This window comes from Vombatus ursinus, unplaced genomic scaffold (genome assembly GCF_900497805.2).
Source record: "Vombatus ursinus unplaced genomic scaffold, bare-nosed wombat genome assembly UNPS02009205.1, whole genome shotgun sequence".
Taxonomy (NCBI): domain Eukaryota; kingdom Metazoa; phylum Chordata; class Mammalia; order Diprotodontia; family Vombatidae; genus Vombatus; species Vombatus ursinus.
The window spans coordinates 52,192,390-52,218,991 of record NW_020948983.1 but is presented as its reverse complement, the minus strand read 5'-3'; the positions used below and the strand labels follow the sequence as shown (position 1 = coordinate 52,218,991).

At 40.6% G+C, this 26,602-nt stretch overlaps 1 protein-coding gene across 1 annotated transcript in view; it reads right to left on the bottom strand.

Moving 5' to 3' along the window:
- TLN2 (talin 2) overlaps nt 1-26,602 on the bottom strand; it is a 579,984-nt gene that overhangs the window by 46,830 nt on the left and 506,552 nt on the right. Inside the window, exons 47-51 of the mRNA XM_027851789.1 lie at nt 25,333-25,499; nt 23,430-23,613; nt 21,466-21,591; nt 16,663-16,779; nt 14,607-14,792 (exon numbers count right to left, since the gene is read on the bottom strand). Coding sequence (XP_027707590.1) covers nt 14,607-14,792; nt 16,663-16,779; nt 21,466-21,591; nt 23,430-23,613; nt 25,333-25,499 — 780 coding nt within the window. The remainder of the gene's footprint in view (nt 1-14,606; nt 14,793-16,662; nt 16,780-21,465; nt 21,592-23,429; nt 23,614-25,332; nt 25,500-26,602) is intronic.

The following is a 26,602-nucleotide window of genomic DNA, read 5'->3' as shown; positions in this document are numbered from 1 at the left end:
CAGAGACCTTAAAACAGGAAGAACCAATCATATACCGATCAAAGCAGAGAAAGGAAGTTTCCCCCCAAATTCATAGGATCATAGAGGTAGACCTGGCAGGGATAGAGATCTCAAAGACCCTCTTATTTTATAGATAAGGAAACTGAGGTCCAGGAAAGATGAAAAGCCTTGCCCTTGGTCCATCCCACAGGTAACATGTCAAAGGCAGGATCTGAATCCAGGATCCTGACTCCAGAGCTAGTACTCTTTCCACTGGACCACAGTGAATTTTAAAATCTAATTTCTCAAAGATATTAACGTGGGGGAAAGGGGTAGATCTACAAGCTTCACTGTGAATTATTAAGGAAATAGTTCTTAAAAGTGAAGAAAATAAAGGGTCACACAGAGAATTATTTTTATGGTCATTGGATAGCTGATTGTGCTATCCAAAGATTTAAATCAAAAGTCAGAAATAATTTAGAGAAACTCAACTGGCTTTTGTGTTAGGAACAGGAAGAAATTAATCATTTAACATAGAATTTATTTTTTATTTGTTCAGAACATCAATAAATATAGATAGAAATTTAGCAATTACTCTGGGTAAGGGAATCCTAGGCAAACAGCAGACTCTGAGGTTGTTCTCCGAGTCTTTTATCTGAAATCTGATGGTGTTTCACTTCTTTATTTAGTTCCTATTACAGAGGTGAATAAAACATCAGCTTTCAGGAGAGAAAGAGTCGTGTGCGTAAAACAGACACTTTTTTCCAGAGTTGTAATAGTGGGTGCAAGCGCTCGTTCCATTACAACATGATTTAGCTCTCACTTTCTTTTCAAACTGAAATCGAGGGACAGCTAGGTAGCGCAGTGGATAGAACACCAGCCCTGAAGTCAGGAGGACCTAAGTTCAAATCCTACTTCAGACCAAACACTTGTCATGTGCTAGCTGTGTGACCCCGGGAAAGTCACTTTAACCCCAATTGCCTAAAAACAAAAACAAAAAAACTTGAAATCGAATGGTTACTTATGACTCCAGTTCCTTGGTGCTACTCCACTCACCTCAGTTTACTGCCTACAGCCGAGGCCCTGGGAGCAGGCTAATAATTAATGCTCGCTTCCCTCTCCCATTTATAGTACCCTGAAATCTCTTCATCTCTCCTCTCTCTATACCTAGCGCTTTAAGTAGGAGTGGATTTCTGTACTCTCTCAGTGAAGCAGAAGAAAAAAAAAAAGCCAGGCAATAGAAGCTTGGGAAGGGCCCCAAGAGTAAGCCGGTAAATGTTTGACAACTGTCTCTCCAGAAAAAAGAAATGTATCCGTGATCCACTTTTAAAACTGCATTATTTACATTTTCTCCATCACTCTCTAAGTCTAGACAATCAACAAAAAAATGAATCAAGCCCAGATTTGTGGCATTTGCTGATTTCTAAGGGGCAAACACACTGAGAATTGAACAGCTAGGTTTCCTGGTGAGTGGCTCCAGCACACACCTGGGTGGGCCTCAAGTTGAGTGAGACAATTGTACCACACAACGTTAGAGCTGGAAATGTCCTTAAAGATCATCTAATTCAACCCTCTCATTTTACAGAAGAGGAAATAGAAGCCAGAGAGGGTTGGGATATAAGCATAGATCACCCAATGAGTTCCACAAAACACAACATCAGGCTAAAGATTCTCATAGAGGCAGGGTGGATAAGGGTACAATCATGGGACTTGGTGTCGTGAGTGCCCTGGGTTCAAATCCCAGCTCTGTAACTCTGGTTATGTGACCCTGTAATGTCTGACAGGCCTAAGACTGTATGGTAATAACTGCTGTAGTAGAGGGAACCCCTCCAATGGGATTTCTTTATAACTATTAAATCACAGATTTGGAATAAACAAACATAGCTTAAGGCTAAGTCATTCATGTGTCATCTAACAGATAAGTAGCTAGGCTGAGGAGTGGATACAAGGCTAGCTAGACTTGGAGTCCAGAAGACCTAAGTTTAAATCATGTCTCATACACAAACATGTCACTTAACTTTTTTTAACCTCAATTTACTCATCTTTGAAGTGAGGATAAAAACAGCACCTATCTCATAGAATCACTGTGAGGATCAAATGAGAAAATATATGTAAGATGCTTTGCAAATCATAAAGCAATAGAAAATGCTATAATTATTGTTATTATAAAATAGGTCCAAGGTTATTAAAGATTTTCCCAAGTTTATACCAATTGTAAGTGAAAGAGCTGGGCTACTCTAACTCCCAATCTAGCGATTTTTTTCAGTGTCATGGTATCTTCTAAACATTTACAAATGGATGAATTCCAAGTAGAAAGGCTTCTTTGAGATTCTGCCCAATGTAGTCCTTTGGTTTTTTTAAGGAGGACATTTTCCCCCCAGAGTTTTACCAGATAATTCAAGAAGGATGAATGATATCTTAAAATGCAACACAAAATATAGTCACAGAAAAGCAAACTATGTAACAAAATACCAGCTTCAAGAACAGCTGGTTTTTGTTTGCAATAGATTGGATTGTATATTCTGGATTGCATATAAATTGAATTTTTGTAAATGGAATTATATTTGAAATGCACTAGAGAAATATGCTATTTGGAAAAAAGAAGCCTGTGAAACAGTCTTGTCACAAAATAGGTACTGTCTTTGCAATATCAATAATTGTCCTTTAATTTAGCCATGTTCTATATTCAGGTTTATGCATAATAAGTTTGCTTAAAGCAGGATGTACCTGTAAAAACATGATGATACTGTCAAAATTCTGTTATCTGTGCAGGAAGAGAAGGGTTGTGTTTTATTCTGCAGTACTGGTTTTACTCTGTAGTATTTTTGTTTTGTACAACATTGTGACATTTTTCTAGGCAACAGCTTTACCGTCTTTGTGACATTTCCTTTGCTTAATATGAACATTAGTTTGGTATAACAGAAAGATCACTGGACTGGAACTCAGGGGAGTAAGACTGCTAACTTGTCACAGTTGGAAGACAGATGGCTTAGTGGAGAGGGCACTAGGCCTGGAGTGAGGAAGATGTGGGTTTAAATAAAGCTTCAGACATTTACTAGCTGTGTGCCCACGGCAAGTTGCTTCACCTGCCTGCCTTACTTTCCTCAACTGTAAAATGGGGGTAAGAGTCACTTCTACCTCCTAGGGGTGTTATGAGGATCTGATGGGATGATACCAGTAAAACATTTAGCACAGTGCCTAGCATATAGTAGGAGCACTGAAAAACTGCTTATTTCTTTCCTTTCTTCCTTGGGCATATCAGCTGATTTTCAGTCCTAGTTTCTCAAATATAAAATGGGGGAATCTTAATCAATAGTCTCTAACATCCCTTTAAAATATAAGGCAGGGTAGAATGATGGAGTAAACTAATCTGGAATTTGTTATGGATAAGATACATCTAATTTATGTGTATGATCACTGGGAAAAAAAGCTGACCATGCTGTATTCAATTAAAAATAAAAAATAATTTAGAAACTCAGATTTTTGTGTTAGTAACTTAACTTAGGTGATAAAATTAATCACTTATTAAAAAAATAGATTTTATTTGCTGCAGGGCTCCAATAAATGTAAAAGGAGATCTAGCATTTACTCTGGGTAAGGGAATGCTAGGCAAATAGGTTAGGTTCCCTTATGAAGCACTGATAAGTCTGATGGTGTATTAGGCTCTTAATTCTATACTCCAGAGGTGAATCACAACGCAGGTTGCCTCCTCTGTTCTCTACCTCCTGTGATACCCAATACCTTCATTCTGCCTGCAGGTAGCAAAAGTGCCCCCTTCCCCCATGGTGTTCTATCTTGGGATAATTAGTTTAACCCATTATCCTTTACCAGGAACATATCTGCATTTTAACAAGGGCCATCTGGATAAAAACCATAAATAAAAATACCCTGATAGCTCAAGGAAGGGGGTGGGGTGAGGAGGGGAGATAGACCTTTCCTTGCCTCTTAAATCACACATCTAGGTAGTTACCTACAAAGAGTGGCCATTGTCACTGAGAGATCTCACACCTAAAAGACAATGGAGAGGCCCATGCTAGTCAAGAGTATGCAGACACATTACAAACTAAAGATTTAGCAATCTAAATCTACATATATCTATATCTATCTATCCCTCTAACAGACATTACATATTATAAACATATATTCATATTACATATGTATATACACACACTAGAAAAGAATGGAGATTTTTTCTTTCTCTCTCTACACACACATACCCACAAAAACTCCCTTCTGACCACAGAAGATCACACTGTCTCATCACCCTTCTCACTCTACCCCTATGGTTTCTTCCTCTGATTAGTGAGTTATTTCCTGAACCTCCATTTTAACGAAAGTTCGCTGGCTGGCCATGTTCACTCCTTTATTCCTCTTTGGGAATTCCATTCCTCATTCTCTGGGCTTCCACAACCCACCTCCCCTCTCCACCTCCTTCCCCCTTGCTTTTCATTTTTTTCTTTATGTGAAGTCTTCCCCATTAGAATGTAAGGTCCTTGAGGGCAAGACTTTCTTTCTTTTGGTTGTATTTGTATTCACATGGATTAGCAGAGTGCCTGGCATACAGTAAGCACTTAATAAGAGCTTGTTGACTAGAAAAGAAGGATAGGCTGGTCATGTGGCAAGGGTGAACAGTCTATAAACTCCTTTGGGATCCAGCTAATATCAAGGGAGCTAGAAGTAAGCCTCTGGCACACTGGATGGAACCCTTTTGCATGACTTAGAGGAAGATATAAATAGGAGTGAGTCCCTCAGAGTATAAATGGGTTGTAATCCATCACTTTTAGGTATAACCAATCAATCAACAAGCATTTATTAATTGCGTATTATGTGCCAAAGACTGCTTACATTCTACTGACCCACATGGATGAGATTCATGTGGTATATGCTGAAAGAACCCTTTCCCCTACATCCCAGTTGGTGGCTATATATTCCTTTATCTTCTATACTCTCTGTTGGTCACACAATTCCTATGAATTCCTTACAACTAGCAGCTGCTTTGGGGACATGGCCACATCCTGCAGAAAGCCTTTTATGTTCAAAACCTTAGTGTTACCTTTGATTCTTTCTTCTTCCTTTCATCTCACAGCCAAGTAATTACCAAGGCCCACTGATTCTGTTTCTAAAATATTTCTCATATCCAACCTTTCTTCTTTATAACCAATGCTACCACCCTACAACAGATCCTCATCATTACCTTTCACTTCAAGTATGATAATAGTCTTCTAACAGATATTGCCACCTCCACTCTTTCCCCTACTCCAATCCATTTTTCTTTCTATTGCCAGACTAATCTTTATGTATAGAGATCTAGTTTCATCATTCTTCCGTCCAAAAATCCTCAGTGAATCCATACAGTCATCAAATAAAGGTCTAAGTCTTGCCTGGTATTCAAGACTCTCCATAATCAGGCATCATCTTACCCTTATACTCTTGTCTGATATTACTCACCACACACTGTGCTCCAGCCTAATTAGACAACTGTGTCCCCTGAATATACCTTGTGTTTTTGTACAATGTTCTCTACAACTGGATGGCCTTTCTTTCCCTCATTACCTGACGAATTCCTGTTTGCCAAGTAAAGCCTAGCTCAACTGCCACCTCCTCCAAGAAGTCTTCACTGATTCCCTCCCCACCCCTAACTGCCGCCACTCTCCCTCTAACATCCTGCTTTGGCCTTTTCATACATTGCATTATTTTCTACTTCTCTAATTTCTACTTATTATGACCACTGTGTATTGTAGTATGTGTGCGTGTGTGTGTGTGTGTGTGTGTGTGTGTATAAAAGGTCAATCCCCTAATTATATCCCTGCTCATATATTATATGAAGGCAGGAATTGTGTTCTATACAAACAATGTTATCTAACCACTTAGTACCTAGAACAATATATGAGGCACTTAAATGTTTCATAAATCTAATTGACATTACCAGACTTGGAATTTTACCTTCTTCGCTCTGAAACAAATTTCAACTGAACTACCCACATTCAGGTAGAATTTTTATTCTAGCTGGGTTGATCATTATTAAAGCTCTGGCACATAGGACTATTACTTTTCATTATTTATTAGCTAGTGCCAGTCAGCTTGTTGTAACATTCAATTCTGAGCACTGTGAAGATTTTCCCAGAAAGTCCAGCAAGACTTCTTTCCCGGACCACTTTGGCAAGGCTTCATTGCCAGCTTCCAGGATCAATGATTCTGATTACCAATTATTTGTATGCATATGTACACGGCCATATACAAACACTAAATTTGTTATATTTTGTTATATATGAGAAATAGGATGGTGTAGTGGATACAGAGCTAGGTTCAAAACCTGCTTCTGATACATACTGGTCCTGCGTAAGTCACTAAATTTTTAGCACTAAAGGGGTTCTTTAAGACTGTCTCAAAGAAAAATGTCAATCTACATTGGAAGTTCCTTATTGGGAGCTCCCTATATCAATGGAATCCCAGGTCCTATCCAAAGATGACAAAGTACGTGCGCAGCATATATATATATATATATATATATACACAGTCCTTCAGCTCTGTCATCTGACTACTTATAAAACCTAAGGATACCTGGGCCGTGCCATCCACCTCACCACTATTCAATTTTTTATTATTTAGTAATAATAAACTTGACTTAGTAACTGCTTAATAACTGCTTTTCTATTCATATACACAGGCACATACACAAATATTTATACACACACATATACACCTTTAAGTTTTTCCCATTTTCTTAGCAAGATAAAGCAAGGAAGGCCCCCAGTATACTGGGTAGACTTTTTGTGATGAACTTATAGGAAGGGATGGACAAGAATCGTATTAGATGGGCAGGCATGGATGGACTGAGATCTGTACTGTCAAAGAGGATACCCACGTTGATGATGTCCCAGATCCAGTTGAGTTTTTGAGTATATTTATACTACACACACACACACACACACACACACACACACACACACACACACACACAAACATAATTAACATTTATAAAGTGCTTACTATGTGCCAGGCACTGTGCTAAGTACTGTACAAATATTATCTCATTTGATTCTCACAATAACCTTGGGAGGTAGGTGCTATTATTATCCTCATTTTACAGAAGAAGAAACTGAAGTAAACAGGTGAAGTGACTTACTTAGGGTCACATAGCTAGTAAGTGTCTGAGGCTGGGTCTGAGCTCAGGTCTTCCTGACAGGCCCAGCACTCTATCTACTGTGCTACTTAGCTGCCCTTTATATTTATATTACAGATATATACCTTATAATATATGGACATATACACATACAAATACAGCACTCTACACATACAGAAAAGTTTAGTCACGACTTAGAAAGGGGACTTGGGCTTCTGTTTGGCTGAGGCCTATCCTAAGGAACCACACTAGTTATCACTGCTTTCAATTCTCATTCTGACAAGAGGTCCAGTGGTTTTAGAGTTCATGTTAGTGGAGAAATAGGAAGCAGGGGGACCACTGACTCACCTTCTGTGTCCCTTAGGAAATTTATGACAATAAATCTCAGTAGTGGCTCTAAAGCATCATCAATAACTAAAATATTGATGTACATCCAGATAAATAAGCCATGCTTCCACAGTTGCTACAGTATCTGTAATATAACATATAATCCCCTGATCAGGAGGAAATTTGGATCTTACCAGTGTGGATCATTTACAATGCCTCTCCCTGACATAGATGCGACATAATTTGTTGACTTCAATTAGTGAGTATTCCTCCCCCCAAAATGTTACAAATATGAAATGCTATATAAATAAATTCAATTTCTAACATGTTATTTAAGCTATTTAATCATAATTCAAAGAGAATTTAATACTCAAAAACCACTTTTATGCATTATAAATATTATCCAAGTCTCAGTTTAGCAATAGGAAAAGTCAGTGACCCTTAAAATGAGTCCTATGGATCTTAGAACCTCAGAGGCTGAGGAAAGACCTTAAAGGTCAATTGGTTTAAGTCCTAGATCATATAACTTTGGACTTTACTAATAAAAACTTGTCCATAAGAATACACGACCTACAAGCAAGCATGGCTACATCAACATGGCATTCTGCTTTGTCTACATTGGATTTCAAAGGAAAATATAGGTCCTTAAAAGTATCCTTGAAAGTATCAGACTCTCAGAAGTCTCTAGAGCTTTAGATGGTGCTATTTTTCCATCAATTTTGTTAAGCAACCTAAATATGTGAATTTTCAGACTGTCTTGTAAAGCTTGAATTTTTAACTATATCCTGCAAAGCCAGGACAGCCTTTTCATCCACAAGCAAGTCAATCAATGAGTCTACAAGTATTTATTAAGTGTTTGCTTACTAATGCCACATGTTAGGCATTGTGCTAAGTCAAAGATGAAACTGAAATAAGCTTGCATTCCCCTGGGGGAGACTACAGGCATACATACAAACGTATACATAATGTACAAAAATGAATACAAGGTGGGAGGTTATGAAGGGCACTGGTTCCAGGGTGATCAGGAAAGCCTTCATCTAGAGAACACACTTGAACCGAGTCTGGAAGGAAGCTAGGATTCTAGGAGCCAGAGATGAAGACAAAGGGCATTCTAGGCATGGAGGACAGTGCAAAGGTAAGGAGGTGGGGGAGATGGGGTACTATGAGTGAGGAATGGCAAATATGCCAATACGGCTAGGTGCCAGAGAACACGCAAGGGAGAAATATGTAAGAAGAATAGAAAGGGAGGAAAGGGCCAGATTATAAAGAGATTTAAATGTTAGAGTAGTTTATGTTTGATCAGGAGCCACTGTAGTTTGTTAAGTACAAGGGTGACATGGTTAGACCCATGATTTAGGAAAACGACTTTGGTGGCTGTGTGGAGGACACATGGAATAGGGAGAGGCTGGAGGCAGGGACAGCTAAGAGGAGGCTATTACAATAGTCTAGGTGAGAGGGGATGAAGGTGGCCTGAACTATGGTGGGAGCTTTATAAGTGGAGAAGGGGAAACATATGTGATAGATGTGGTGCATACAGAAACTACAAAATTTGGCAACTGAATGGATACATGAGATGAGTGAGAGTGAAAAGTTGTGGATATACAGAGCTTATGAACCTAGGTGATCGAAAGGATGGTACTCTTGGTAGGAAGAAAGATGGGTTTGGGAAGAAAGAGCTGAGTCTGATATGACTCAGAACATCAAGCTTAAAACATCTATTTGATACTTGGTACTATAAGAAGTTAGATGGCGCAGTGTAGAATGCTGGGCCCGAAGTCAGGAAGATTCATCTTCCTGAGTTCAAATCTGGCCTCAGACACTTACTAGCTTTGTAATTCTCGGCAAGTCACTTCACCCTGTTTGCCTCAGTTTCCGCATCTGCAAAATGAGCTGGAGAAGGAAATGGCAAACCACTCCAGTATCTTTGCCAAGAAAACCCCAAATGGGACCAGGAAGGGTCAAACATGACTGAAACGACTAAACAACAATTGTGAGACTAGAGCTCAGGATAGAACAGATTTGGACATATTGATCCAGGAGACATCTGCATAGAGAAGGTAACTAAATCCTTGGGAGCTGATATCATCAAATAAGTAACTGGAGAGAGAAAAGAGAAGTAGTACACTCACAGTTAGTGGGTAGGTTGTGAAGGATGAACTAGCAAAGAAACCTAAGAAGGACCAGTCAGAGAAGAGGAAGAGAATAATGTCAGGGAAACCCAGAAAGAGGAGGGGTGAGGGTGATTAAAGGTACAAGTGTTGCAGAGAGATCAAGGCAGATGCAGGTAGAGAAGGTTCTCTTAGGGTGATTTACAGATCACTGGTGACTTTGGAAAAGGCAGTTTCAGTTGAGTAATAAAGGAGGAAGTCAGATTGGATGGGGTTAAGAAGACAATGTGTGGAGAAATGGATCCACAGAGTATATATGGATGGGAAAGATAGGAACATAAGACAAATAGTTTGCAGGGATGGTGGGATCCAGTAAGAGTTTTTGAAGGATGGGGGACACTTGGGCATTTTGGAGGTAGATATTGGGGAAGGAGCCAGTGGAGAGAAAGATACTGATGATTGGAAAGAGAGGAGGATAATGGTGAGGACAATTTTCTACAGCAAGTGGGAGAAGATGGGATCAAAGGTACATGTAGGGGGGTTGACCTTTGGTAAGAAAGAAGGCCTTCGCTACATCAGAGACTACAGGAGAGGATGAAACGGTGGAGAAATAATAGGGTTAAGAGTTACTTAAATTTTTCTTTTACTCTGTCTCTCCATTTCTGGAATAAGGAGGAAGAAATTTGACCTAATAAATAGAGAAACAGATGGAAAAAGGTGAATTCCTTTCCATTTCAATCACTGAATTTTTCAATCTTTTCTTTTTTTCAATGCCACTGGAACCTAGAGATAAGGTTCATTCATTATCCAACTTAAAAGTATCTTGAGGATTACTGGCTTGGGTTAGGTTTTGTCAGGTAAATAGGCTATCTTCTGGGTGTGAATAATAGTAAATGGTAATAATAATAATAACTTCCACTTATGTAGTGGAGTTTATAAAGTGCTTTGTAATACACTGTCTGATGTAAGTCTGATAACTTTGTGAGATAGGTACTACAAATATCAGTACCTTCATTTTACAGGTGAGGAAAATGAGGCTCAAAGTGGCTTTCTTCAAGTCAAATACCTATGAAGAATCAGAATCAGAACCCAGGTCATTCTGACTCTATGTACAAAATGCTACCTCCTATGCCTCTGCAACCTCTCATAACATTTTCAGAAGACACTCTTAAGGCTAGGCTGATATTGTTTGGCATATTGGAGCAATAATTAACTTGACTGCTCTGGGGAAAAAAAAATAAACCACCTGGTTTATTCTGGGAAAAATATAAACCATCACCATCAAAAAAACTTAACAGACCTCTGAAAGTACAGGATCTGGTCTACTTTCTACAAAGATGCCCGACTGTCAGGAAGATCTGAGTTTAAATTTGGTCCAAGACTGTGTCATCCTGGGCTAGTCACTTAACTTGCCTGCCTCAGTTTCCACAACTACAACTGGGGATAATAATAGTACTTCCCATTCAAGGTTCCTGTGAGGATCGAGTAAGATAATATTTATAAAACACTTTATGCTATCTATATGCTGTTGTTATTATTATGATTATTTTCAAGCAAAATATCATTACCACCACTGACGCTGCCTAGGCTTACATCTCCTTAGTCAGACCCGTTAGGAGCACGGTTTGAGTTCTCTTTTTATTCTAGCCAGAGGCTGCTGGAGTGTAGATTGCATTACATATCATCCACTATTGAAATAAAACTATTTTTATGGACTGGCTTGTATGTCATAATACACAAAATAGTTATCACTATGCCAAGTTGGCAACAAACAAAATTCCCATCAACAAATTATCCTTTTTGTTTCTGAATATCATGACAAGTGAGTTGTCATGCCCCAAGTGTAGATGGGACTGAGATAACCTGTGTTTTATGCAGAGCACATTTTAGTTCCAAAGCAAATCAAATATCATCATTGGGCACCACTGAAGCTGTGCAATCCTTAGTGCTCCTATTTTTGTCTTTGGCATTTGGGGAGGTAGGCATCATGCTGTAATTCTGTAGAATGTAAGTTCCCTGAGGATAGGAAGTATTCCTTTTAAACTTTGTATCCCCAGTTCCTAGCATACTGCTTTGTACATAACAGATGTTTAATAAACGTTCATGGAATGGAATTAATGGAAAAGAGTACTAGGCTGGGGGTGGGGAGGGAAGTCAGAAGGCTTAGATGCTAGTCTAGGCTCCACCACTAAAAAATTGTATGACCTGACAATATTCATTCAGTAAACATTTATACAATGCCTACTATGTACCAGACATTGTGCTAAATGCAGGGGATACAAAAAGATGCAAAAGTCCCTGTCCTCAAAAAGCTTACAGTCTAAAGGGGAGACACTATACAAACAAATATATACAAAGCAAGCTATATACATACAGGCTAAATAGGAAATAAAAGGGAAAACACTGGAATTAAGAGGGGTTAGGGAAGGTTTCTTGTAGAAGGTGGGATTTTAGTTGGGACTTAAAGGAATCCATGGAGGTCAGTAGTTGGAACAGAGGCGTGAGAGTGTTTTGGTTATGGAGGACAGCCAGGGAGAATGCCCAGAGCTAAAAGATGGAGGGTCTCATTTGTGGAACAGACAGGAGGCCAGTATCACTGGCAACACTAGTACGTGTTGGGGAGTAAGATGTAAGAAGACTGCAAAATGAGGACCTTCTCTTCCTTCACAGGTCGATCAAATATAATAGAATTAATAGTGCTTTGAAATAATAAAAATGTTAATGCAGTTGTCAGGTGTTACATGCATATCGGCAAAATATTGAGCAGGAGAGAATAAAAATTCATGCTTGACTCGTGAGAAATACTCAGATCCTTACTCCTGGGTCACCACAGACACTACCTTCTCAACTACTGCACCTCGCTCCCATGCCCACCCCCTTCCCCTCTATTCCACTGTCATCAACACTTTCTTCTGCATCCTGTTAGCTCCTTCACTGCCTCTCTCCAGGGAAGTGTACCTATGGCAAAGGCATCAGCCCCTGGGCAACGCTGGGAATTTTTTTTCATTAAGTCAGCTTTATCACTGAGCCACATGGCAACAAACCCAATTGTCTCTCTGATCTTTGGTTCATGTTTCCTGTATCATCATTCCACATGAGGCACTGACCAGTCTTACTAAGGAAGCCCAATAACTGGGACCCGAAGAGCCTCCCAGAAATATAACCACCCAATCCACATGAAGGCTCCAATGTCTGAGGCAAGCCTACCTTGTATAAGCCTGCCTCTGAAGTACGGCTTTGCTATCTCAAGATTTTTTGTTTTTTTAAGCGGAGGAAAAATAGACAATAGAGAAAAGAAGATGCTCCATCACAATCTTTCATGGTCACTGAACATAAATACACAAGCTTTCAAGTGAGGCAGAGGGAAGGGAGTTGGAGACATTGGAGAGATGTTTTAGTGAGAGAAACCCCTCATCAGGAGGCTGCTTTCTCTGTGCCTGGCTTTTCCCAATGGATACAGAAGGGCAGGAGTTACTTGACTACTCTCACACAAAGCCTTTCTGTTCCTGCTTTTAAACTGATGACCATGGCAGCCAAGTGGCCAGGCAACGATCCGTACGGATGGGGCCCCAAGAGAATCTAACTGAACTTGATCACAAAGTATTAGAGACAGGACAAACAGTGAACTTTAGAGAAAGAGAACAAGGGTTAAGAAGAATCAGCGGACTTGGATAAGTACTCCCTATAGCCAGGAACACAAGTTGTGTTTCACAACTTTCACTGAGAACCTATTTATCTTTTTTTTTTAAAGAAGCTTTAAAAATTATTTAATATTTTATTTTCCTCCCAACTACATATAAAAACAATTTTTAACATTTGTTTTTTCAAATTTTGTGTTCCAAATACTCTACCTCCCTCCCTCCCTTCTTTACCTCATTAAGAAGGCAAGCAATTTGATAGACAGAACCTATTTATCTTAAAAAATAATGATCATCAATGCTTCCAAATCACATTTCCTCATGTTATCACTCTTCACTAATTCAACTTTCTCTCCTGGGTATTATAGGGAAAGGAGATGATGCTGCACAACCGAAATGTATAAAAACTCTTTCAAACAACCTTTAAATTTCTCATCATCCTTTTCCTGCTACATACATTTCAATTCAATCTAAAAAATGTTTTTTAAATTAAATAAATTTTTTTTTTTTAACAAAAATGCCTTTTTTTTTTTTTGGTCCTGATATAATGTTATTTCACATTTTATTATTCTGGTGCTACTCAGGAATCTTCAAGAAGAAATTGTGAAACACACTGACTGTTCCAGGATTTGGGGTTTGGGTACTGTATTTCCTTCACCTCTCAACAAATGACCATAAGACTTATTCTGGTAGCCTTTCAGCTGCCAAAGAACCTACTTCCCCTTGAGTTGGCGGCAGTTCTGATTGAGTCCACTTGTGAAGAAGTAGCTTCCAGTACCCCTCCCTCCCTCCCTATTTAATTTTCCTTTGACCCCTTCCTTGCCCCGTCAAAGAACCACAGCCTTGAAACGGCTCTCACACTGGGGAGCAAGGAGCTACTTTTTGCAAACGAGCTGTTGTGACTATGAGCTTATCTGGCATAGCTTCAACGTAGCTCCCCAAAGCTATGTTTTGTTCATCTAAACCACTTCCTCAGAGTTATCATGAGAGCTCTGCTTCAGGAAAGGGCTCCTCTACCACTGTGGGCAGGATAGTTACCAAGTAATTCTTAAGTTGGGAAACCTGGTCCTGAGACATTTAAAGTCCACTGACCACAATTCTCAGGGTTTCTTCAGCCTGGCTCTTTTGTAAGAAGAGGTTTCCTTCTTAGTTAGGAAAGAATGGAAAATAAAGAGAGTGGGAGGATTAAGTTGGCAGGTCACCAACACAGCCACTCTCAAGTACAAAACTACGTCAAAGTAACCAAGAGAATTTCCATGTGCTACTTTACACCTGAAGTTACAGGTTTAAGGACTTCTACCACCCCCCTGAAACCTAAACTAAACTCCGCACCCTGAAACCTAAACTAAACAATTCCGTCCGTCACAAGTAAAAATTGCCTATTTATAAAAATCTCTGCCCAGGTAGCAGCAAGGTGAAGCCAGTCTTTACCTTACAAGCTGTCAACATGTCAGACACTGCTTTTCGGCTCAGATTTGCAGTAGCAATCACGTCCTCCTGTCTGCATGAGTTCCCAGCGGCCACGGCTTTGGCAGTTGCCATAGTGATGCCTTTCGTCATCCTTATCGATTCTTCAGGTGATGATGTCTTTTCTGGTACCTCCTTTGACTGAAATACCTGGAGGGTAGGAGGAAAAACGGGAGGAAAAAAACAACCCACAATTTATTTTTCTCTTTGCCAGGCCACCGCCTGGTGCCTCAAAACAGACGCAGCAATTGGAAGCAAACTTCAAATGGCAGGAAATTAGAAATTTAATTTGAGTACAGTAATATCATTCTTGCTTGTCAAGGCTGTAGCTCTGATAAGCCTCTAACACCTACACTGGGAACAAGCCATGGAAGGCATGTGTAAAATGTTAACCCTTTCGATTGCAGGAACTGACACCCAACATGTGTCACTTAAACAGTCCTGGGAAGGTCCCCCATACTTTTCTTTCATCCATACTGGCATCCCAGCAGCCCTCAAGACCATGCAGACCCTTAGATTTGTTTGTCGATTGCAGGGCAGGGCTGACCTGGATGCATCTCTGAGGACTCATGCATCTCTCTTTAAAGGGGTGTGGGGTTGGGGGAAATGAGGCTTTGAGCTCACTCTATTCTTAGCCTCTCTTACAAATATAACTGCATAATTGTGCAGAGGAGCTCAAGTCGAGTGAGCTACGGTGACACTGTGAATTATTTAGCAACATGCTGAAATAAATTAACCATGGTAAATGTATATCCTACTTTAAAGCTGCACCAATCAATCATATCAAAGACTGTTTCAGGTTTGTATTCTTACGTCTTTTTTTTCTCAAGTTGATTACGGACGCTGTTCACTTTGTATTGGACATTAGTTACCTAGGAAAAGGATGAGCATACAGATAGTACTTGACTGACACCACATCTGTTGTTTTGTCAATTACTCCTGGTCTTCATGACCCCTTCGGGATTTTCTTGGCAAAGATCCTGGAGTGGTTTGCCATTTCCTTCTCCAGTTCATTTTACAGATGAGGAAACTGAGGCAAACAGGGTTAAGTGACTTGCCCAGGGTCAGACAGCTAGCAAGTGTCTGAGGCCAGATTTGAACTCTGGTCCTGACTCCAAGGATGGCACTTTATCCAGTGGGCCACTTGGCTGCCCTAATCCCAGATTAGTCTGAGTTTATCTCAGGATTTTAAGGAAGAAGTTTTCAAGAGGGTTTCCCTTAGGCAGGGAGTTCCACAGCAGCATGTCTAACTCAAGAAGCATCATTCTAGCTATGGAGGGGTAAAAAAAAGGATGGGTCCAGGAAAATTGCATAGGACTGTAGTAGGGATGTAGGTATATTCCAGAGACAACCTCTATGTGAATAGAGCCCTCCTTTCTCAGACTCTGGGCAAGCACAAAGGCTCCAAAGCCCCTAGGTGATTCTGAGCAGTAGTTCTTGAGCATTGTCTGACTGCAGTAAATGCTGTATTTTCACTTTATCCTTTCAAGTACAAACTAAATACTAAATCAACTAAGGTCTAAACAATTAACATAAGATTAAGTCAACAGAGTGAAAGTTAGTGCTTCCCAGGCAAATACTAATGGGATTTCTCCTTTCTAACACTAGGTATGAGTTGATTCTATCATAGGTGAATGACCAAGTCACAGAAGAGAGAGAGGGGAGGGTCACAGCTGAATTTATGTCCAAATTTCCCTTTTCAAAGAAGGTCCAATAGATTGTTGGTCCATTTTCAGTCAATTCCTCCATAGTACAATTAGGACAAGATAATGAATGACCAGGCATAATGACAAAAGAAAAGAGGAGGAGGAGCAGTAGGTACATTTATAAGATAGTAATGCACCAAAATCCTCTTCTCTGCAGTGCAAGAGAGTTAGAGAGAAAACATCTGAGAGTGTTTAGTGTCTGAAAGGCACACGGGAGATGAAGTTAGGTACGCTGTATGATAGCACCATCTACAAATAGAAGGAAATGAATGTTAAGGGTAAAGTTTCGAGGGGACAATTATTTGGTTCTTTACCGTTAGCTCTTGTTTTATGTACTCAATGGTGGCTTCCAGAGCCCTGGTGCCTCTGGTAGCTTCATCCTCCACAGCTTTCACTGTCTTCAGGAGAGATGTGACATTTGTTACCATTACCTGGAAAGGGATTAAGAAAAAGAGAGAAGAAATAGTAAGTGGGTTGAGGACTTTTTCTTAGGGGAGTGACAGTAAGTCATAGGTTTGATAATATCACAAATATTTGAAATACTGCCGTACTAGCAAAAAACCAAAAACCAAAAAACAACAAAACTTCCACTAAGGTTCTACTTTGATTTGCCAACATAATTTTCAGATTGGGACAAATATCAATCAATAAGCATTTAATCAATAAATAAGCATTTTTTTTTAAAGTGCCTACTCTGTGTCAAGTACTGTGTATACATTAGGTATACAAAGACAAAAGTAAGTGAACCAGTCCCTGTCCTCAAGGAGCTTACATTTTATTTTTTTTTGAAGGCACTCAGGGTTAAGTGACTTGCCCAGGGTCACACAGCTAGTAAGTAATTTAGGCCAGATTTGAACTCAGTTCTTCCTGACTCCAGGGCAGGTGTTTTATCCACTGTGAGACCTAGCTGCCCCAAGGAACTTACAGGCTAATGAGAGAGATAATATGAATATACATAAACACTATATACAAGGAATTGTGAGGAGAGTGGAGGAGGTCTGTATGTGAAATGGTACTGATGGGGATGAGATCTAAACCCTTAAAAGGAAAAGACCATGTCTTTGGGATCTGGACCCCAAAAAGAAAAAGCCCTGGACTTTCCCACATGGCCAAATCTCTGGTGTTTACCTGAGGCTATAATCCTATCAACTGGCCTTTCATTATCTCTTCTCTGTTTTATCCTTGACCTAGCCTAGCCCTCATTGTGTTACCTCTCTATGCTCCTAACCCCCCTCCCCTTCCCATCCTTAATCCTATCTAGGGTCCATTCTCCCCTGGTCCAGGTCGGTTCTGTACCTCAAAGCCACCCCAGCTTACTGGCCACTCCCATCCAGCATACAGATCCTCTTCAGATGCCCCCTTCAGTCACCCCAGACTACTTGGCCACTTCTAGATCCCTCCCACAGTCTTTCTGTATATAAGATCCATCTGGCCTCCATTAAGGAGCTCAAATTCTTTAGATCTGGCCCCCTTGCATTAGGGATACCTAAGAGTCTAGCCAATATGGCAGATTCTTTAAATCCCACCCATCCCAGATCGATGTTCTAATAAACCTTGTCTTTGGCTGAATTCATTCAGGCAGGACCCTTGTGTTGTGATTTTGGGGCCCCAGCACACCTAAACCTCTAAACCTCAACAGCTCTTGGGCTGAATCTTGAAAGAAACCAGGGATTATAAGATGCAGAGGAGTGAGAACCAATACAAAGACACAGAGATGAGAGATGGGGCATCATGTGTGAGGTATAGCAGGTAGTGAGCCTATATAGCTAGGTGGTATATGAAGTGAATGGAGCAGAATAAATGTGAGCAGGCTAGAAAGAGAGGAAGGGGCCAGGTTGTCAAGAGATTTAAATGGGAGACAGGTGTTTGTATTTGATCCTACAGGTATCTGGGAGCAACTAGAGTTTATTGAGTGTGTATGTTGAGGGGGAAGGTGAAGATATGGCCAGATTTAGGACAATTTTTAGGTTTTTAGGACAATTATTTTGGTGACCATGTGGAGAATGGTGACCATGTGGAGAGTGGAGAGGCTTGAGGCAGAGAGTTCATTCAAATGGCAATAAGCCAGGTGAGAGGCGAGTAGAGACTGAATTAGGGTGGTATTTGGTGAAGGGAAAGGAAAAGGGAGAGATCTGTCAGTTTATCTGATATACAGGGTGAGTGAGTAGGAATTGAGGAAGATGCTGAGTAAATGGAAGGATGGTGGCACTCTCAGCTGTAATAAGGTAGGAGGGAAGAGGGGTGGGTTTGGGGAGGAAAGATGGATTCTGTTCTGGACGTGTTGAGCTTGAAATGCCTTTGGAACATCTAGTCTGAAGAGCTTAAAAGGTAGTTGGTGATGCAGGTCTGAAGCAAAGGAGAAAAACTAGGGCTGGATATATAGACTTAGGAGTCACCTGCATAGACATGACAGGGGAATCCTTGGAAAGGGGCAGGGTAGGGTGAGGTGAGGTGGGAGAATCCAGGTGATAAGGTCACTGAACAGGACCAGGCCCAGAGAAAAAGAAAAGGTCCAGAGCCTTAGGGAACATTGCAAGTAAAACAAAAACAACAACAACAACAACAACAAAAAACAAAAACACCCCAAACTCAGTGGTTTTGCATAAAAAAAAATGGACATGTATCTTATTCACTCATATATTCCTCATCTTTCCATCCTACTATGAGAAAAGTGAATTTTCTTCTCTCCTTTTGTTTAATTCAGTCAATCAAGAAGCATTAATTACATATTCATTATGTGTCAGGCACTATGCAGGATGCTGGGGATATAAATATAAGAGGCAGGGTCTTCCTTCAAAGAGACTGCATTCTAGTAAGGTGATACAATATGTTCAAAGATAAATAAATAGGATATATGCAAAGTACATACATTGTAAAATGAAATAGGAAGAGTGGTAATAACATCTGGGAAGGCCAGGAAAGGCCTCTGGTAGGAGACTGTGCCTGACCTGAGCCTTGAAGAGAGGTAGGGGTTCTAAAAGGTGGAGATGAGGGAGGACAGCATGGAAGACGAATAAGTCACAGAGGCCAAAGACTGAACGTCATGATTGTGGGACAGAAGTAGAAGTCAGGTAAAGCCTTACATGATAACTCTGGCAAATTTCATATTAAGAAGTCACAAAGTGAAAGATGGATTACATACAAATAGGTATATCACTTTAGCTTAATAAAAGCATACAACCCATGCTTAAGAGTCAGCTAACCTGGAAGTCAATACCACTTTTCCCCGTGGCATCATTCAAAGAAACTAAGTGGCTGCCAAGTTTTCCAGGATAATGGGTGACCAAACATGCTTCCTTTCTGATTTTCTTCCATCACAGTCTTCAGTTTTGATCTTTCCAAATATGTGTATGCCTGAGTCATGAATGTTGGTGAATCTCTAACACAGTCCTAGTGACCAGGTAAGAAGAATTAACTGGTTGATTGGAAAAAAAAAAAGACAACTTTTTTTTTTGCATATGATAAAAGGGATTTGAGCTGAAGATGAGTGAGGACAATATATTGGATTTTTTTGGGCTCTTGTGAAGTTTTCATGTAACAAGTTGATTAAAAAAAGGAAAATGGCTAATGTTGGAGGGGCTATAAGAAATAGGCACCTTAGGGCACACAAGTGGTGCAGTGGACAGAGCTCTGGCTTTGGAGTCAGGAGGACCCGAGTTCAAATTTGAGCTGAAACACTTGACACTTACTAGGTGTGTGACCCTGGACAAGCCACTTAACCGCAATTACCTCACCAAAAAAAAAAAAAAATTTAGGGCAGCTAGGTGGTGCAGTGGATAGAGCTCCGGCCTTAGAGTCAGGAGGACCTGAGTTCAAATCTGGTCTCAGACCATACACTTGACACTTAGCTGTATGCTCCTGGGCAAGTCACTTAACCCGACTGCTCATCAAAAAAAAAAAAAAAAAAAAAAAAAAAAAGGCACATTAATGCAGTGTTGATGGAGCCATGAATTTGTATTGACATCCTGGAAAGCAATTTAAAACTATGCCCCCAAAATTAGCAAACTGTGCATAGCCTCTGACTTAGCAATATCACTACTACGTTTCAAAGAAATCAAAGAAAAAGAAAAAGGTCATATATGTACAGCTCTTTTGTGGTGGCAAACAATTTAAAACTAAGGGATTGCTAATTAATTAGGGAATGGTAAACAGATTATGGGATGTGAATGTAATGGAATACTATTGTGCTACAAGAAATGGCAAAGGGGACAACTTGTGGGTTTTAATTGGACCCTAGTAAAGGGCTTAGGAAGACTTGTATGAACTGTTGCAGAGTGAAGTGAGAAGATCCTGGGGAATAATTTATACTACAACAACAATATTGTAAAATGGATAACTTTGAAAGATTTAAGAACTCTTAATAATCCAACATTACTCCAGAACCAGTGATCAACCATGCTGACTCCAGAGGTCCAATAATAAAGAATGCTTTCCACCTCCTGACAGAGAAGTGATGGTCTAAATATGCAGAATGAGACATTTTTGGACGTGGTCAATATGCAAATTAGTTTTGTTTGATTATGTGTAAGTTTGTTGCAAGAATTTTTTTTTTTAATTTGTTGGGGAGAAGAGGAGTAGAAGAGTTGGGAGGAGAGAAAATATATATCTGTTAATTAAAAAAAGTTTCCATGATGAAAATTATAATACTATTTTATGTTCTCATTTTCACCTGACATCAAACTGAGGATTCTCGGCCTTAAAATACAAATTCAGCGAGCTGGCATGATCACCGCTCACCCTGAAGGGCAGGGGCAGGGACGATGTCTCTTCCCTGGGCCTCTACCTACACAACAAATGCTACAACAGCAAACCAATGCTTGTGACAGAGCTACTGCTGTGTTAAACTTGATACAAGTCAGGCTGCGATGTTGACAGAGATCACACAACGTGCTGAATAAATCACTTTAACGGGTTATTTTTGTCACCAGAAAGACTGTGTTGCTAAAGATAATTTCAAACTCAGAGAGAACAGAACTGGAAGGTTTTCACCAGGTAATAATAGCATGCTACAAATAACCAGGCCATGGAGAAAAAAAAATGACCCTAATACAAACAAATGCCTGAATGAATTGCCATTTGAAAGAGAGGTCAGGGAAAACAGGAAGCCCCTCATCTACCTTGGCTGCACCCTTGAGTTGGTACATGGATGGATCATCGGCCGGCTTGCTGGCAGCTCCTTTAGTAGCACCAATAAGATCAGAAAGGGCCTTGGCCACATCTTTGATGGCATTGATCAGGACCACCTGAAAGAAAAAGAGGAAACACTCACATCACAACCCCATCTGTCTTCATCTGTCAAATACGATGGATAGGCATGAAGGATTGGGCAGAGAGAAGGATATCTTTTTGTAATAAAAATGTTTTGTTGGGGACCTGTGATTGGGAACCTGTAGGAACTTACAGAATGGAAATTAATCTCTAATTTCTAGCCTTCAGAGAGATGCCTGCGGCACCAAGATGCCTTGACCACCAGCACAAAGGAAGCATGTATCAGTGGTGGGACTTGAATCCAGGCCTTCCCTACTCTAAGATCAAACTTTCTGTCACTACACTTTGCTGCTTTTCAATAAAAACAGCACAGTTAAATGTTTTTTACCCAGTGGCTTTGTTGACCTGGCCTCATTTCCTACAATAGGACTGAGAAGGATAAGCAGTCATTATGACTCAATACCCCTCTTACCTCATGAGACCAAATAATTTGATATACACATTAGCATGCTCTTTCACAGAATGCATTATGTTAATCTGTCTTATTCCATGGTAACTGTAACTACCTGATACGTTTTTACAGCATTTCTTTCTTTCCCTTAACCAGTCTTCCATCGTTCTTGCATAAAAGGAGTGCCAAATTTCTGGGCATGGAGAAAGGATGGATGTTTTGCTTGTTTCTACTGACTATGTGCTACCCTTACTGTCATGGAGCACTGGGTTGTGGGGCACTGGGTGGTGGTATTATTGTGTGGTTAGAGATGTAAGAAGTGGGGCAAAAGGGGATCAAGCAGTTTCCCACTTTCTTTAACTACTGAGAACTTACTAACCAACATAGGGACATTGGGGAGCATTCTACACTGGCTATTTTCTACAAGAAATCAGGACAATACCTTTGGGTGATTTCAAAAGCTTGGGAGTCCACAGAAAGGCAACAAAGTAACTAGCACTTGGAAACTCTGTTATCGTCTGAGTTAAACTGAATTCTCACATTTCACCTTTGAAGGTAGGCTGGCCCTACATTTTCCAGAGTTGAAACACACCAAAACAAACTGTCACCAATGTGGAGCTCTAATTCTAGTTATCAAGTTATAGCCTTTCAGTCCTCCACGAAGTAAAAGCAATACCAAAGGAAAGGATTGTGCGAATACTTAAAATTCCACAGGATGGCCAATTTGGATTCTGATATTATCAAAAATAAATCCAGGAGGGAAAAAAATCTGCAATTTAAAGAATGTTTCCCCTCAGAGCTATGCTCCATTAGAGGATGTCAGAGGAGGAAAGGGGCAGAACCATTTGAGGATAAGTTGCTAGTGTTTTATTAACTAACTGCAATCACTTATTAACGATGCAAACAACACCATTTGCTCTCTGTCATATAAATAAAAGGTTCTTGTCTGTTATGAGCCATCCAAACTGAAGGAATAGAATTGTGGAGAAAGATTTAAGAAGCTAAGTCTGAAGAGTTTACCACCTGATAGGCTGGAACTAGCCAAATAAACAGGAATGAGTAGTAACTTTTCTTGGAGGCTTCCAAATGGTAAGCCGCTCACTAAACCTGCTTGCATTTAAGGGAATGTAACTGATAATTCTAGGGCTCGTACAGAACCTGCAAGGTCACTGAGTTCACGTCCCTCTCCCAAAGCCAAATATACACGAAATCATATATTAACTTTATGTTCTGTTTTACTTTCAGAGATCTGAAGACTTGGGTCAGTTATTTGTATAACTAAAAAGGCCATGCCCACAAACACAGGAATAGGATGATGAACCAAGAACTAGAAGGCCACCTATTATTTTACACCTGAAGAAACTGAAGCCCAGGGAGGTTAATTAAATTCTTATATTCAGATGTCCCTAGTAATTCTCATACCTGGGTCTCAGGATCATCAGACCCTAGGCTGGCTGCTCCTAGCTTCACCACCTCGGCAAGCTGGGTGATGGTGGCTGCCGATGACTGAGCTGCTTGGGCCAGTTTATCTTGAGTTGAAGCAGCCCCTGACACCAGTAGTTTTGTATCCTCCACCAAGGCCTTTGCCGTCTTCAAAATGTTCTCCCTGGGGGCAAAAATAAGGCAGAAGAGAGTAAAGGGGCAATGGACAACTTGCTGACTATGTGAGGCTCAGGAGAAAAGTATGGTCCAAGGTTGAGATGCCCATCAGCCAAACCATGGTACCCACAATGAGCCAAGGCTTTAAGAAAGAAGGGTTGGAGAAAGCCATTGTCAAAGGAGGACTCTGCATAAAAGGATTTTCTTATCGAGAGAGAAAAAAAGAGGAAGAAAGAAGGAGGGGAGAGAGAGAGAGAGGGACATAGAGGGGGAAGGGGAGGGGGAGAGAGAGAGAGAGGGAGGGAGAGGGAGAGAAAGGAAGAGAGAGAGAGAGGGAGAATGAATCAACCACCCTCTAGAAGGGATGGAGAAACTGACAACTGACAAGTAGCAAAATATGAAATATCTTGGATTTTAGATCTGGAAAGGACCTTAGAAGGGATCTCTAGTCCAGCACCATCATTTCACAGATGGAGAAACTGGCCCGAAAGGTTAAGCAATTTGGCCAAGGCCACACATGAAAATGGTAGAGCCTAGATTTGAATCCAACTGCTGACTCCAGATCCATTATTTTTTCCATTCTACCATAATCCAGAGGCACAAATTCACATAACCAAACAAGCTCAGGAACTGTACCAAAGCCAACAGGTTTAGTGTTTTCTCTCTCTCTCTGGCAATTGGGGTTAAGTGACTTGCCCAGGGTCATACAGATAGTAAGTTTCTGAGGTTATATTTGAACTTAAGTTCTCCTGACTTTGGGGCTGGTGCTCTATCCACTGCACCACCTAGCTGCCCCTCGTTCTCTCTTCATAGTCCTACATTTACACCTATGGGGGGATTTTTATGTGTGTGAGACATCGTTTTTCACAAGCTAAGAAACTGAGCAGAAGACATTAGGCTCACTGTATAAAATCAGACAAGTGGGGCTGGAAGAGGACCCAGGGGAGCCATATGGACAAAGGTGAAGTTCTCCACCATACTACTTTGAGGTTTCTAAACCAATGGCAGGAGATTAGCCTGGGAGGAAGAAATGGTGGGAGATCTCTTCATCCTTCCATCCTCTCCATCCTAGGAAGCAGGATCAGAGACGGAGAGGGGTACACAGCAGCTGTGTTGCAAGGCGGCCTCCAGCAGCACACATAGAATTCTGACAGTTCTAATTTGGGAGGTGCTGCAGGAATGCATATTCCTTAGCTGCTGTTCAAGGTCCCAAACTCTGACCCAGGCAAGGAAAAAAGCCTGGGTCTTGAGCATCACTTCCCCAAACAAGTTAAAACCCCAAGCTTTCTGGCAAATTCTTTTCTCTTTTACTGATGTCTACAATTACCACGTGGTTAATAAAAGAATGAGGTACAGGAATGATTTCCTGTTTTCCTGAGTGAGAATGTCATCCTTCACTGGAGCAGGCTTTATTTGGGTTGTGAAATAGAAGGCTCAAGAAATGATTCTACTTTTAACTCTAGTGAATAGGATTTATTTTGACTATTTGGCTTGCTCTACTTATCTAACTGCTTTCCTTTCTCCCTAACCCCCTTTCTATCCTCTTTAGAATCATAATAAAGCTTTTTGCCTCCTGGGCTGCCTCTCTGGAGTGAAATTCAAAATTCTCCCAAGGCAGGTACAACTCAATCTTGACCGTCACCTTTGGCTACCTCTGGGACAGCTGCTTCTTTGTCTTCAACTCTCTGTACCAGCCCTCCCTCCTTTGCTTTGACCAAGCCCTGACCTGTGGTCTGCAAAGGTTTCATTGTTCTCAGCATTGAGGGTCCCCGCTGTTGCAAACATGATGGTGGTATCCAGATCAGCAATGATGCCTGACACAGCACTGGCTGCCGTGATGCAAGCCTGCGTCCCTTTATTCCCTGCTTGGAGGGCAGACAGAACCAAAGAAACCTGGAAATCAGAGACAAAGGAAACAAAAAAAGAGACAAAGGAAATTACCTAAAGATGAGCAAAGACTTAAAATCATGAAGATGATGTCTGCCGTCACTAAGGTCTCCTCCAGTCCATGACATCATACAATGAAAGGAGCATTGGCTATGGAGTCAAAGGACCTAGGTTCAAATCCCACTTCTGACAGTTATAACCTGTGGGGCCTTAGGCAAAATCATTTGTATTCCCTGGGCCTGAGTTTCCTTACCTTTAAAACAAAGGGATTGGCCTGAGACACCCTCCAAGGACCCTTCCAGGTCTACATCTACGTTCCAACGATTTATGGTTCTAGATCACATTCAAAATTAGGCAAGAAGGAATATTCACAGTTGGGATACCTTAAAAGTCCGGACATTTCACTCTGGGTGAACAGAATTAACTTCTCCTCTGACCTTGTTTTTTACATTTCTGTTCATTAACCAGTGCAAGTAGTTTTTCTACAAGCTGGCATTTGTGTTTTGTGTCCTGGGATGCCTCTCCATCAGAAATGAATCATGGTCAAGAAGCACCCTGCATCTGCTTTGGATGTAAAGGACTATCCCTTCCCCATACCACGGTAATGATCAGTATTCTAAGCACTCATCTTTTCTAACAGCCTAGCAAAAGGAAAAGCTTCCCTTGATCTAATAAATAAGAATTCCAATTATCTGGCCATATGCAGCACAGACAATATAGGAACTAGCAGCATTCGTTTCCATATCACCATGTCTTTTAGGTAATCTATGCTGGTGCTCACTGACATGGTATTCATCTTCTCTTTAGTCATTTGTCAGACATAGAATCTCTTTTTAAAAATTTTCTGGTTCAAATTCTCTCCCACCCAACCCTCCCTACTCTAAACTCTTCCCTGGCCAACTGAGAAAAGGAGAAAAATAAAACCTCTGCATAGCCAATCAAAGCAAATTCCTGCTGTGATCATGTCCAATTGAAAAAAAAAAAGCCTCAATCTGCATTCTGAACCCATCACCTTTCTATCAGAAGTGGGCAGCATGTTTCATCATACACTTTCTGGAACTGGGGTGGGTCACTGAGAAACAGAACCTCTTAAAAATAATCCCCCCTAT